This window comes from Pithys albifrons, chromosome 8 (genome assembly GCF_047495875.1).
Source record: "Pithys albifrons albifrons isolate INPA30051 chromosome 8, PitAlb_v1, whole genome shotgun sequence".
In the NCBI taxonomy this organism is placed as follows: domain Eukaryota; kingdom Metazoa; phylum Chordata; class Aves; order Passeriformes; family Thamnophilidae; genus Pithys; species Pithys albifrons.
In genome coordinates, this window is record NC_092465.1 from 32,096,781 (window position 1) to 32,110,959 (window position 14,179).

A 14,179-nucleotide genomic window follows, 5' to 3' on the forward strand; every position below is an offset into this window, starting at 1 on the left:
TGGAACAGTCATTGTTCTAATTCCTGCAAGTATTTTCAGAATGTCAGTTTTAAGGAGTTGTGGATTTGTATTTTACTGGTAGGGTGGGGGGTTTTGTTGGTTGGTTGGTTTCATTTTTGGGGGATTTTTTCTCTGTGTTTCTTTTCTTAAATTTTTTTTAAATGAACTCAAATGTTGTCATCAAAAATGTGTGGCCAAAAAGGTTGTCTGAGATTATTACTCTGAAGGATTCAAACATGAAGCAGTTTCAGAAGAACTGTTTAGGAAATGCAAACAAAACTTGAAGCACAGTGGGAAAGCATACAGTTAGTATACAATTGCAAAGTGCATGTCTTATGATCCTAAATAATTTAAGAATGTATTTCCATAAACACTCTTGTAAGGATGTTACTCAAGTTATCTAACTGATGATACTTGCTATATTTATTTGTCTTTGCATGTACAGAAAATGTCCAATCAAACAGATTCAACAGCTGAAGTGTTGTTGGAAAAGAGAGGATGTGCAGGAGTAATAACTTTGAATAGACCCAAGGCTCTCAATGCACTAAATCTTTCTATGATCCAGCAAATTTATCCACAGCTAAAGGTCAGTATCTCCAGTTTTACCCATCCACTGTACACACGTTACTTGAAACAATTTCAAAATGCAGTTTGACACCTGTTAGTGTTCTGATTTACAGAATAAAAGTCTGTATGAGACCATTGGCCAATGAGCTCAGATTTACAGGATGGGAAAGAAGAGACAGTTTCAAGTAAGTTAGAAAGAGAAATCATCAAAGAAACAAGCTGTCAGACCAAGTTAAATTTAGCATCTCATTAGATAAATGAACATCCATTTTAGTACCAGAACGGAATTCAAAACAAGCATTTCTGTGTTCATTTTGGCTACTCCCAGCTGGTCAGTTGGCATGCACAAATTCCAAGCTATTCAGTGGCCTTGCCTCTTGTTTGGGTGCATGTTCTGAGGTGAGGCTGTGGCTGAAATAGGAGGTACAAACCATTGGGAAGCAAGGAGCTGTCAGTGTCATTCCTTAAATGAAGACTTTATGGATTCACAGGCACTGTTTCTACAAGCTGTGAGATTTTCAGCATCCAAATAGTCCTTTTTAATTTAATGATACCATTTATCATATGCACAAAGTCAAACTCATTAGATACCACTTGGATAGTTGCCTGCCTTTTGGTATTTTGATAGATGGCTGTGTTGCAAATTTGTGCACTCTTCGAAGAATATTCAAAGAAAGAAACACTTACTCTGTAGTACTGAGTACTTTGCTTTATTTGAAGCACAACCTTAAAAGGGGTCATAACTTTAAGTGCAGTTGCTGGCACACAGGAATATCATGTCTCTCTTTTATCTGGGTGCACTTGCTTGATTAAGGGACATATAAACAGTTTAAGACAGAAGGTGGAATGCCTGAAAAAGTCATCTTTTTCTTACACAGTTGCACCACTGCTGAAGTCAGGTACCAGTGTATTCACTGAGGAAAAAAGATCCCAAACCTGTTGTACCTGGCAAAACATACGTAGGCAAATGGATGTGATCCGTTCCTCGCTAGCGTGGATGGCAGTCATTTTGACAAAATCCATCAGCAGTTTAAGTGCTGATTTCTTTGCCAGGCATCTTTACACAGCCTTCATGATTTGGCCAGAAACACTGTTATTACATGTCTTCCATATTCCCAGCTTTCTGCCCCAGCATTGTGTTCCCACTGGGATTTGTGCCAGGCCCTGTTTCAGGATGTGCTGCGTTTCTTCAGAGCCCGGGAGCTCCACGCAGGAGTTTGTTTGAAATACACGGGGCAGCTCTGCTGATCTCTGATGTCTCAGCTGAACAGGGCTCAGGGGGACAGAAAGACATTGAGCTCTCAAACTTCAGTTTAAGACAAACTCTTTTAAAGTATAGTTTGATTTGCTTTTTGAAAAAATAAAATCATTATAGACAGTACAGAAACAGCATTTTTTGCACGGACTTTGGTCTTAATAGAAACGTTTACTTCTTTCTAGACATGGGAACAAGATCCTGAAACTTTTCTAATAATTATAAAGGGAACTGGAGGAAAAGCTTTTTGTGCTGGGGGTGACATCAGAGGTAAGGACTATAGTCACTTAAACATCTGACATATCTTTGTCACTCCTTTGCGTTTATTTCCTTTGTTTACTGTGACTTGGGTAAACAAAGGCTTTGTTGTGCTGACTTCTTGTGACACCTCGATGTGCAGAGGCTATTTAAGTTATTTGTCAGGACAGAGCTCTTGGGAAATTGTATAAAAGAGTAAAAATTGTTATTTATAACATTTTTTATGAATAAGGGGTCATAGCAGCCAGTCATTCCTGGGGAGAGGGTTCTTTCTGTACCTTTCTCTTGCCAGATTTTCATTGCTGACAGCTTTGTTGCAAAAGCTTTGAAGGGTCCCGATAGCTCTGTCGGCATTGGATAAATTGTGGCTGATGTTTTAGGTGGTTACATACAGAGCTGACAGTGGTGATCAATGTATCTGTGATTACTTTTCAGCTATGAACTGTAGAAAATCTCCAAAGTATGAAATTAGCAGTTATTTTAAACTGTGGATAAACAAGCAGCACAAGTTATTGTTAAAGTATGTCCTACTCTAATTGGCTTCCCATTTTTAGTATTTAGTGTCTTCAGTATAATGAGTTTGAAGTGACTGTTCTATGTATTGATGTGAAAGATTTCACAAACAAGAGTGCCAGACATGAGGAGAAGTTCTGTAACACTCTCACAAATATGTGACAGAGTGTCCAGCAACTCAGATTTGAGACTTAACATTTATGTTTAAGTTTGATCAAATTTTCTCAAATACAATAAAGCAGGATTAAGTTGCTATTGGAAAAAGCCCACTTGTGCAACATTATTTTCTTTTACTTATATTTTCTATTAAACTTACAGTTATCTTCAGAATTTTTATTTCTCTTAAGCCATCACAGAGGCAGGAAAAGTTGGAGATAAACTGACACAAGATTTCTTCAGAGGAGAATACAGACTGAACAACGCTGTTGGTATGTTTCATAGCAGTTTCTGAAGCAGTACAGTTTCCATAACACTGCCTTTGAATGTAAATTACCCTCTCTCTCTTTGCTAATCTATTAACGACTGTGATAACATCATAGAAGTAGTAATTAAGGGTTTTTTTAACTGAGTTCAATACCAGTAGTATAACATATCTCATGTTTATACCTTGCATGCAGAATTTGTTTCTTTTGTTTGAACTATTACAACAACTACTTTATCCCATCCCCTTCCTCTTATTCTGGGTAGTTTTATTTCCTCTGTGAGACAATTAAGTCTTACCTGCAGACACTGCAGTTCTGTGCTAAGTATCATTGATCTGCTTCAAAGAAGACCTGAGCTAAAAAGAGATGTGTGGAAAATCATTAATATTCAGTCAGAAGATCAAATTATGTTAAGGCTTTCCATTTAAATAGGCTGTATGAAAGGCTAAGACTGCATAACTCCAGCCAGGAGTTACCTGCCTGAACTTCTTGCAGAGCTAACAGCAAAGACACTGCCTGACTTTTACTGGGGTAAGGGATATTAAGAGAGTATATTAATTCTTTAGAGTACAAGTCAACAGTTGAATGTGTTGGTGAGAAGAAACTACTCCAAATGTACTTTAACGTAACACACTTTTAGATTTTAAATGTTATATTCAGTGTCAGTCCCTACTGGAGGAGAAGGGAAAGCGTTGCTTAAATGGCAGAAGAGCACAGTTGTTACAGTAAGAGTAATTTCTGTGAAGTTATTTTTACTTTGACTTTGTTTGAGTTTCTAGGCTGAGCATGTTTGTTATGTACCTTTCCTTCACCAGCAGGAGGCAAGAAAAGTAGTTTAAGGTTTCAGGTACTTGGGCAAAAAGTAGTATTACCGTGGCAGTTGGACTTGATTAACCTGTTGCAAGGTTATATAATTTCAGTCTGGGACTTTTGTTTTATGGTTTTTTTGTTGTTTTGTTGTTGGGGTTTTTTATTATTGGATGTTCAATATCTGTAACACATGTAAATACAAAACTTAGACTTTTGATAACTTTAGTATGATTTTATTCCTTTAAGACTGAGATTTCTGCCTAAAAGTTTATTTATATCTTACATTTTACAACTTAAAAATACACAGGAGAGCTGCTTTTATAGCATGAGTGTGGGGAAGGTTTCTGCTATAGCAATTTAGTTTAAAGGCTGGCATCTACAGCCCATGCATTGGCTTGTATGTTCATGTAAGAATAAAGTTAAAAATACAATTCTGTTACATTTACTAATCTGAAGATTTGAACCGCCTTTTAAAGTATTTTTTTAAACAAGATCTATAGTTGCTACAGAAAAACAGGCAACGTGGTTGCAGGGGGTACCTGTATCAGCAGTCCTTTTGAACCTTAAGTCTGACCTGAAAACACTGAATAAAAAGGCAGCTGTTTCGTTCTCAGCAAACCTCTGAATCTTTCCATGAATGGTGATTGAAAAGCATCATAGCTTTAGTTTTATGCCTCTTGAAGGCCACAACAGATGAAGTTGGTTGCTAAACCTGTGGTGCTTTAGAACATTTATCATCTCGACCTGCCTGTGCCACGTTCAGGGCTGTAACGCCACCACAGTTGGCAAGACAGAGCATGTTTGCATAATCACATTTTGACTGAAACCTGCCAGTACATCTGGCTTTGCAGTAAAGCACTGAAGGGCTGACACACATTGTGCTGTTAATCCAGCCTGTGAGAGGAGGTGAAAGGGCAACTGTTGTGTCCCAACATCCTACAAAGCTATTTATAATACCTAAATTGTTAGGTACTCACACAGCAAACAATTTGACATTTGATAGCTGTGTAATGTTCTCTTACAACATTCACAATGCAGTAAGTCAGTAACTTGTGTTTCTTTTCATTGATTAGGAATTATATGAAGCATCTTCATTATAAGTTGATATTTTACTGTTTAAATTACCATTTATTTTCTTTTGTAAGACTTGGGGAAATGTGTCATGTGGAAATTAGTCACAGGTCCACTCTTTTGAAAAAAATGCACAGTTGTTTTTCTTTACATTTGTTACAGGCACTTGCAAGAAGCCATATGTGGCTCTTATTGATGGCATTACAATGGGAGGGGTAAGTTAAATACCTTGGTGTGATACATGATATAGTTGGTTCTAAAGTAATGTAGTATTTGTACTTGAGTCAAATGGAGTGCACACATGGCATTTCAAACATTTCCATTCAAAAACAAGCATCATAATCTGAACCTTTGTCTCTTGCTTGTCAGGGTGTGTTGCTGCTCTTCCAGTGCTACTGCTCTGACAGCTGATACAGGTGTTTTCTCTGAGGATCTGGAGATTGGGCTGAGGAGAAGAGCAGAATTCCCTCACTGTAGGAACTAACCCTTACAAAAGTTTTCAGAATACTAAAAGGGAGTTTGTTGATCATACAAGAGCTGAGAATAATTTTCCACTCAAAGTGTATTAAAAATGCAGAACTATATAAAAATACAGGTAAAACACAACTCTGAAAAATTGGGAAAATACCATTCAAAGCTACATTTTAACATACTTTCATAAGTTCTGTATTTTTCTGGCAAATAATCTACTTTCTCACCTCTGCAGTACACCTGAAACACAACCTACAGACTCCCAATTCCACACCCTGCCCCCAAGGCCACATGGAATTACTAAAGCAACATGGAGGAGACTCCATCACATTACTAGTTATATTTGGTGTTAATAATTTTTTCAGGAATTGTTGGCTGTAAACACCGTAAGTAGATGGTTAAAAGGGCAATGCCATGCATTTTTACATGCTAAAATTCTGTTCTCTTCAGTGTGACGTCTATTGGATGTATTTGCACTGTAGCAGGGAGTAGAATACAACAATTTTAAATTACTTTGAACAATGAGTGTGACAGTGGAGTCTGTCTGCAGTGTCATTGCTTAGATTTGTATTGTTTTCTTGCATGTCAGTATGATAAGATTGTACAGTGTATTTAAATTTAGTCTGTCAGAGGCAGGGTGCAAGAAGTGGAACAGTCTGATCATGACCTGTCATGACTCTTCCCTTTCCATCTTGCCTTACACATTTCATTTTTCAGTTTTGATTGTGATCTTTTCAGCTGGTGATCTAAACACACAATACTTCTCTTCCCCTTTCCTACTAAGCCCCAAAGATGTCAGCTGGAGGGCCATTTCCTCCCAATTTAGTGTACATACATTGTTTCCAGCATAAAGGGGACTAGTTTTATAGCTCTTCTTGCAGAAAAAGGATTTTATTGACTATATGGGACCTGAAGGTTTGTGAATAGGAGATAGAGTCCATTTATTTTACGGACTTTTGAATAATAGCATGGAAAGCTATGAATGAGCCAAACTGCTCTCATCTTTTTAGAGGCCCTGTAGATTGCTCATTATGATTGTGCCCTAAGCAAGAATAGAATTTTGTCATCTGAAAGGAAAGTGTATTTTTGGCCTAAGAAGTGCATAATAGAGTCAAATGGTCCTGCACTACTGGCATTTTCCATTAGTTCTCTTTCCTTTCAAGAGCTTTTAAAAGACAGTAGTTAGTCTGAAACTTTAGTTGGATAACCAAATTTTAGTACAGGATACCCAAATTTCATTGGGATCTTGACAGAGTGACTGCCATTAGGGTTTGAATGGCAGCTTACTTGCTTATCCTCATATAATAGTACCAATTACCTTTGTTTATGGGTAGGGTACTAAGTTTTGATTGAATAATTACACAGCCTGACTTAGGGGGACAAGCAGGTAGGTCTCAAGGCCCAGACTACTTTTAAACTTTTTTTTTGAGTGCTATTTGATTTGCACTTGTTTATACAGCTGCAGTTTACACTGAGATAATGTACTTCCTGCAGGAGTGCACCATCAACACACTCCCCCTGCCCACTGGCAGTACATGGAGGCTTATACTGACTGTTTTACAAAACAGGTCAGCAGTAGAATTTACTAATTTTTATGTATGTGTTTTGTGTTAGTTTTGAGTTGTCTGCTACACTTTTTCCTTTCAGCCACCTCCTGCCTGTAGGATTTGGTTCGATTTCTCTAAATGGATGAATGCTTACATAAGAAATGTGCATTAGCTCCCAGTTTTCCCCATCCTCTTCTCACCATTTTCAGCACTGGGAGCCCCATCACAACTGACATTAACCAAACAAAGTTTGCAGCAGCAGTTTTCTAGTATGGTACAAATAGGTTCCCTGTAGTAGGTTTTTATAGGTTCAAACTTCTGCAACAGCCCTTGAACTTACTGCAGTCATACTGGCACCTGGTTCTGCTTGCTGTATAGCAGAGCTCTGTCCTACTATAATTCTTCACTGGAACTGCATTCACATGGATGAGTTACTCTGTTCATCAGATAAGCAGGTGCTTTGTTTTAAATCAGTCACTGGGTTCTGCATTTTAAACACAATCAGGTCATCTATTCCATATGCTCAAGAACTGACTATCTTATCATAGTCCCTACAAGTCAGTAGGAGCTGGGAACATTTGTAACTTACAAACTACAGTAAATGCCTTTAAAATGTACATTCAGGCCCTTTCAGCTGGGGCTTAAAAGTCAAGGGACACCTCATAAACACTGCAGTTGCACTACAGACCAGACACTATGTACAGTGTGCCCAGGTGGGCAAGGAGGCCAATGGGATCCCGTCTTGGATCAAAAATAGCGTGGCCAGCAGGACCAGGGCAGTGATCCTTCCCCTGTACTCTGCGCTGGTGAGGCCACACCTTGAGTGTTGTGTTCAGTTCTGGGCCCTTCAGCTCAGGAAAGAGATTGAGGGGCTGGAGTGGGGCCAGAGAAGAGCAACAAGGCTGGTGAAGGGACTGGAGCACAAGCCCTATGGGGAGAGACTGAGGGAGCTGGGGGTGTTTAGCCTGGAGAAGAGGAGGCTCAGGGGTGACCTCAGCACTGCCTAGAACTACCTGAAGGGAAGTTCTGGCCAGGTGGGGGTTGGTCTCTTCTGCCAGGCACTCAGCAATAGGACAAGGGGGCATGGGCTCAAGCTCTGCCGGGGGAGATTTAAGTTGGAGATCAGAAAAAAATTCTTTCTAGAGAGAGTAATCGGGCATTGGAACGGGCTGCCCAGAGAGGTGGTGGATTCACCATTCCTGTAGGTTTTTAAAGTGAGACTGGCCGTGGCACTGAGTGCCATGATCTGGTAAATGGACTGGAGTTGGCCCAAGGGTTGGACTTGATGATCTTGGAGGTCTTTTCCAACCCATTCGATTTTATGATTCTATGAATGAAAATGCAAGCAAACCAGTCTCAACCTTGCTCTAAAAAGCAGCACTACGCTTTGTTGTTCTACTTTAAAATAAGTTAAAAATCACATAAGTGTATTAGAAACTCAGTTATTATGTGCTTAGGTAGTAAAAGATCCTACTGATGCACAGATACCATTGATGGTAAAACTTGGAATTGTATCGAAAAAACAAAGTCCTTCCCCTTCAGCATTGTTGGCTGGGGGCTGGTAGGAGGCTTTGGGAACTTCCTTAGCCAACAGATGGGGCTGTGGAGCTTCTTCTCTGCACCTTCTCATCTGTGCTCCTGTAGTTCATCAAAAATTGATATTTAATATAAATGTATCTTTTCATCCTCTTGTACTTATTCAGAGCACTAAGTTCAAGAGACAGGTTTATTTGATGAAGGAAAAATGACTGTGTTTTAATGCAAAATAGTGAAATGAGCTGTAAATACCTCGTTTACTGCTTAAGAGTGTATACTATTGAAGGGAACACTGGGTACCTATTTTCATGTTGCTAAAAACTGCTATTCAAATTATTTTAGTTGATCTATATCCATAGATTTTTGTTTCCTTGAAATTAGATGCCTGAACAGTGGACAAGAAAGGCACAAGAAAGTATTTGTTTTTTAATATTATTGTCTGCAAATGATAAATGACCAGAAATGGTCTTCTTGATTCTGGAAAAGTCCCAGTCTTACCCTAAGTTCTTTGGAGGTGAACAGAATTGTGCTTTAGAGGCTCAGTCCAAAGCTAGGGTTTTAAAAAGGCTTTGGCACAGAATAGATTACTGCGTCAGATACTCCCTAACAGGCTAAAAGAATTCATTAAAATGTTCTCGAAACCTGTTTCAGAGCCAAATAAAGCACACTAGACAGATTTGAGTAGTGGCTTTCCAGTGATTTGGCTTAAAATTCAAGGTGAATGTGTGACAACAGAAAAAAGGAAATCAGGACATGAACTTTGGAAGTTGGTCAGTGTGGCCAAGGTCACTGGACTAACTATGTAAAGTTAAAAACTTTAGCAGCTTTGCAAAAGCAGAAGCACATAATTTGCAGGAGCAAATGCCATTGTTATTAGTTTAGAGAGGAATTTGCAACAGTGTGTACAAAGTACCCTCTTCCTTAGTATGATCCAGAAACTTCCTGAGCGAGGCTTTATTTCCAAACCACAGTGCTGAGTAATCATCAGTGCTCACACTCACCTCTCTATTGACCTGGTATTTTTTGACATTAAGTATTCTTGGTCTTCAGAAGGGCCTGTGGCAGTGAGTTTCACAGTTGAATTTTGTGCTTTGTGAAAACCAATTTTTTGCTGTTTCAGGCCTATTGTCTAATATTATTGAATGCTGATGTGTAGTATTATTACTGAAGTCAAAATAAAACCCCAAATACTTTGGTGGTTTTCTTTACTGATGGGTAAAGTGTGTTCCTCAAACATAGGAATTCTTAACTTTGGACAATTATCTAAAGGACTTAATCCTTTAGTGTGACCTCTTACGCAGCATATTTGTTAAGTTTGTTTTAGAATGTTACAGGTTTATAAAAGTTATACAATTATGTTACACTTCTAGCTTTAAAACTTTATGCTTTGAGCTTTAGGATGAGAAAACATCTTCCTGCGGCACAGTAAGGTTTTAACTTGTATGGCAACATGGAACATTTTCAGTACAAAACCGGCATTTGGTAGAGTTGCTAGCTCCCTTAAATCCTTTGCAAAGCCCTGTGCTTTGAGTTCTTTCAAGTCTTATTTTCCAGTCTTAATCTTTAGGCAGAGGAATAGGAAGTTTGTACTTTAATATAGCTCGCAATTTAAAGAAATAAAGGTCATCTGACCTAATTTCCATCCCTGACTCCTCAGAATTCCAGGGCCCAGTTTGTAAGATCAGTAGCAGTGCACAGCCCTGACTGCTTTAGTCTCTCCTCAGGAGAGAAGGACCTTGGTTATACAGACTAGGAGTGTAAGAAGGCAACAGGTTAATTTGGGTCTTGGGGTTCATGAGTGGCTTTCCCTTAGTTTTGTCAACACACCTGGAAGTACAGGTATTTTTAGGCAAGGTCTTAAACCAAGAGTCTACATCTAAGTTACTTACATAGAGCATCTTTAGTGTGACTGTTGGGCAGTAGAATGGTTTTTAAGAACTGTTTGAGTGTTAGTCTCTTGTGTAGTCATGTGAAATATGTGAATGTTTAGACTACACAGATGTGTAGAGCCTCAGGATTATTCTTTCACACTTGCAGTAGGGTTAAGTACAGTGAGATGACTGCTTAGCTGATTTTTGCCTAATGTGCTTAGAACTCTCCAACAGCAGGAATCCTTTTTTTTCTAGATGTCCCACGTGAGTGCTTTGTTACTCTTTCAAGTTAAGATTTCCTAGTGTCTAATTTAAGTCTTTAGTGCATGTAATAAATATATTCCTGTCTTAGTCACAGCTCTCCATGGACATTTTGAGATACTTACATTCCCTACTCCTAGCCATCTCTCCTTAATAGGGATAAGGATAGTTATTCAGCCTTTACTATGGATTAAGTATCTCCCTCTTCCTGCAATCCTCTGGAGTCTCTCCCATTTATGTACTTCACACTTCATTGCCAGAGACCAGACAATATTTCAGCTGGAGGATTCATCAGCACTAAGTAGAGCAGAAAAATTATCCTCCTTATATTACAGAGATATTCTGTCATAAATAGTCCATGTAAATAGCAGCTTCTGAAAGCATCTGGTGCTAGGAGGCCACCACTTCTAGTTATTCTCAAAACTATTAGTCTTGTCTCTTTCCTCCTTGCATAGCATAAACTTCCATCACAGCACATTTCTTTATTGCTTACCTTTTACCAATTTTTAAATCTTCTTTCTTGAACTGAACTCACTAGTCAGAGTCAGTCTTGCAGGGCTACCCTTTTCCTCAGAGACTACAAAGGAAAAACAAAGTACTCCTTTCCTCTGGATTTCAAGAACCCTGAGTGCCCTGTCAGGTGGCATTGGGCTGATCAGGCTGCCCAGGGGTGCTGAATTTAGGCTGAGTGTTCCCACATCACCCTTGGCTGGTGCAGACTCTGCTGTGATGTGATACTTTCAGGAGTTCTTTTCACAACAGCATTGCATTATTTGTATTAATTTCATGGTTTCTGTAAATCCCTGAGAACTCTCTAGGGATTTGTTCCATAGAAACCATACTTGTTACCTCTGCATTTGATTTTGCTTTCTGAATTGTAGATGTTTTAATTTAGTTAGTTTTCCCAGAGTGAGATGGTTTTGAATTTTACACTTCAAAGGAATTGCATGACTCAAAAGTAAATTGTAAATTATGGAAAACCTTGTTATTTCATCATCCAAGCAGATAATGAAAACATCAAATAAAGTGTCATTAATGACTGGCTTTTGCAGGACCTCAGCTGGGGTGCCCCATCAGTTTGACTCCTAATATTCTTTCAGAGGATGGTGCCCCCCATTTCCCAGTGGGATCATCTGGGCTGTGTTTCCCTACCTTGTTTGTGAGAGGGACCTGTGCCGTGCATGGGGAAGCATCAGAAACATTGCAATTCAGTGCACAAAGCTTTTTCAGAATGCTGCTTACTGAGTGATGCCATTTTAGTCAGGGGGTTATGTTGGTGTTCCAGGGAAACAGATGCAGCCAAATTCCAGAACCTGCTCCTTGGTTTGGAAATACTCATTCTATTTTGCATCTGCCTGTGCTTCACTTCTGCAGTACAGACTCAATCACTGCATCTGTCTGTGTTGTAGTAGGAGAGTGAACTAAGTATCTAATATTTAGCTTTAGTTCTTTTTCATGTTAGTGCCACTTAATTTTCTTCAAAACATTCCAGATGCTGACATTGTTCGAGGAATCTGCCTTTCCTTGTAAATCAGATCTTAGGACCTGATATGAGGGACTTGGAGGCCTAAACTTGCTTACATGGTTTGCATTTTTCCTCTGTATTATTCTGTTGCATCATGTAAAATCTCTTCATCTCAGTGATGATTTAAGAAGAATTTGACTTTTGGGAAAGGATGACATTTTAACCCTCTTTAGGAAAAAGTAGGATACTGTCTGTTTTAAGCTTTTGACCCTGCTTTAATCAATAAAGACTTGTCAAAATTTTAACTAGTAGTTTTCCAGAGTTAGGTTGCAGTTTTCAATTTTAGCCTGGCATATTTGTGAAATTTTACCTTGCAAGATTCTGAAGAGGTTTTATAACTAGAAAAGTCTGTTCAGAAATGCTTTGTGTTCTGAGACCTGTGGGGAAAGACTAGACAGAGATTTACCTCATATGTGTAATTTTTCTTGACAGCAAAGTTTTTCAGTAGGCAAAAGTAAATGACTGACATGCAAAATATTACATTAATTACAAGTGCTAGTGAAATCAATCAGCAGTTTTTGAAAATGGTTTTAAAAAAAATTAATCCCCTGTGCTCTTGTGTGTATTGAGGGACACTCACTGCCAAAAAAGTGTGTGCTGGCATTTCACAATAGGAACTGGCCTACTTCCCAGCACTGCCTTGCATGGAAAAAACCCTTTCTTCTTTCCTAGCTGTTCAGCGTTCTTGCATGGAATAAATGGCCAAAAGCTGTGGAGCAGTTTGCTCCACAGTTATAATATGAAGCTGTCACCTTTTCTCAGGAATCAGTATTTCTAATAGAAATTATCCTCAGTCACAGAAATAAGAATTATGTGGAAAGAAGGCCAGTTCCTAAAGTAAAGGAACATCTTGCAGGAAAAGGTAAAGCCAATTTTCAGGATACTTTTAGAAATATTTTAACTTCAAACTGCTTGCATGTGATTTAAGCCACAACATTTGTTTCTAATGCTTATTTTAATAGAAAAAAAATCTGAAAAGTTCTACAGTTCAATATTCAAAATATAAGCCACATCATGCATTTTTCTGAACTACTTAATTGAAGTGTTATCCAGGAGAAGATACTCAGTCAGCATTTTGTTTACTTAATGTGTTGGTTATTTATTGACATGTCTCTATATTGCCTTATATAACCTAGTGCCTATATATGAGTATTCTGGCAGATGTGAACAACACTCATCAGAGAAAATGAGTGTAACATACAGAACAAGTTTAAGACTTTACTGAGGATAGGAATGTAATTCACTGTGAATATCTCCCAACAGCTACATTAATAGGATATTTTCTTGCAAAGTGTTTAGTTAGAGTCTGGTTACAGGGACCATGGAGCATCTACTGATGGTTACAAATGTCTAAAATTACACTTTAGCAGGGTTTAATCAACAATTCTTATTACATTAACATTTCTTATCAAGTAGATTGGTAGTGATGTCATAAGCGGCTTCTTTGTTACAGCAGAATTTTAGTACACAAAGGAGCTGGCGTTTACCAATATAGCTGTATATGACCAAAGTAGTATATGTAAGCAGTATAGCTTATCCTGTCCTGTGTTTGTGCAGATTGTGTGGCAACAGCCCTTTAGGAACGTTCCTTTCACTGCCAACATACATGTAGAATTTCTGACATATGTCTGCAAATAACATTTTTCTTGTTTCTCCCAAACAGTGTTTAAAAAAGTGGATATCACCATTGTATTTAAATTACATATTTATAAAATGGAATTATTTTGGTTCTCTGATTGCCTGGTGATCTGTAGTCAGGACCCAAGCAGCATAAGCTGCTTACTGCTGCAGATAAAAAACAGAAATAAAAATCTATTGCTAGGCACCACAAGTTATCCTTTGGGTTACAGCTATCTGGAGTGCTGCAGGAAGTGGGAGAAGAAAAGGGAGGGAATGGCTCAAAGATTTACCTGTCCCCAGCCTGAACCTGCCCACTACCAGAAGCAATTCCCAGTGATGGGAGAGAAGAGGAGAGGAGGGTCTGCCCTTGCTCTCTGTGCCATTTGTGCCTCGACCAGACAGAATCTTTCCTTCCCAGCAAGTTGGCTGACATTGCCATCTCTTCTTTCCAA

The 14,179-nt window shown here is 38.6% G+C and overlaps 1 protein-coding gene across 1 annotated transcript in view; it reads left to right on the forward strand.

Moving 5' to 3' along the window:
• HIBCH (3-hydroxyisobutyryl-CoA hydrolase) overlaps window positions 1-14,179 on the forward strand; it is a 45,141-nt gene that overhangs the window by 2,117 nt on the left and 28,845 nt on the right. Inside the window, exons 3-6 of the mRNA XM_071562633.1 lie at window positions 446-586; window positions 2,008-2,092; window positions 2,941-3,021; window positions 5,059-5,111. Of these exons, the coding sequence (XP_071418734.1) occupies window positions 446-586; window positions 2,008-2,092; window positions 2,941-3,021; window positions 5,059-5,111 (360 nt within the window). The remainder of the gene's footprint in view (window positions 1-445; window positions 587-2,007; window positions 2,093-2,940; window positions 3,022-5,058; window positions 5,112-14,179) is intronic.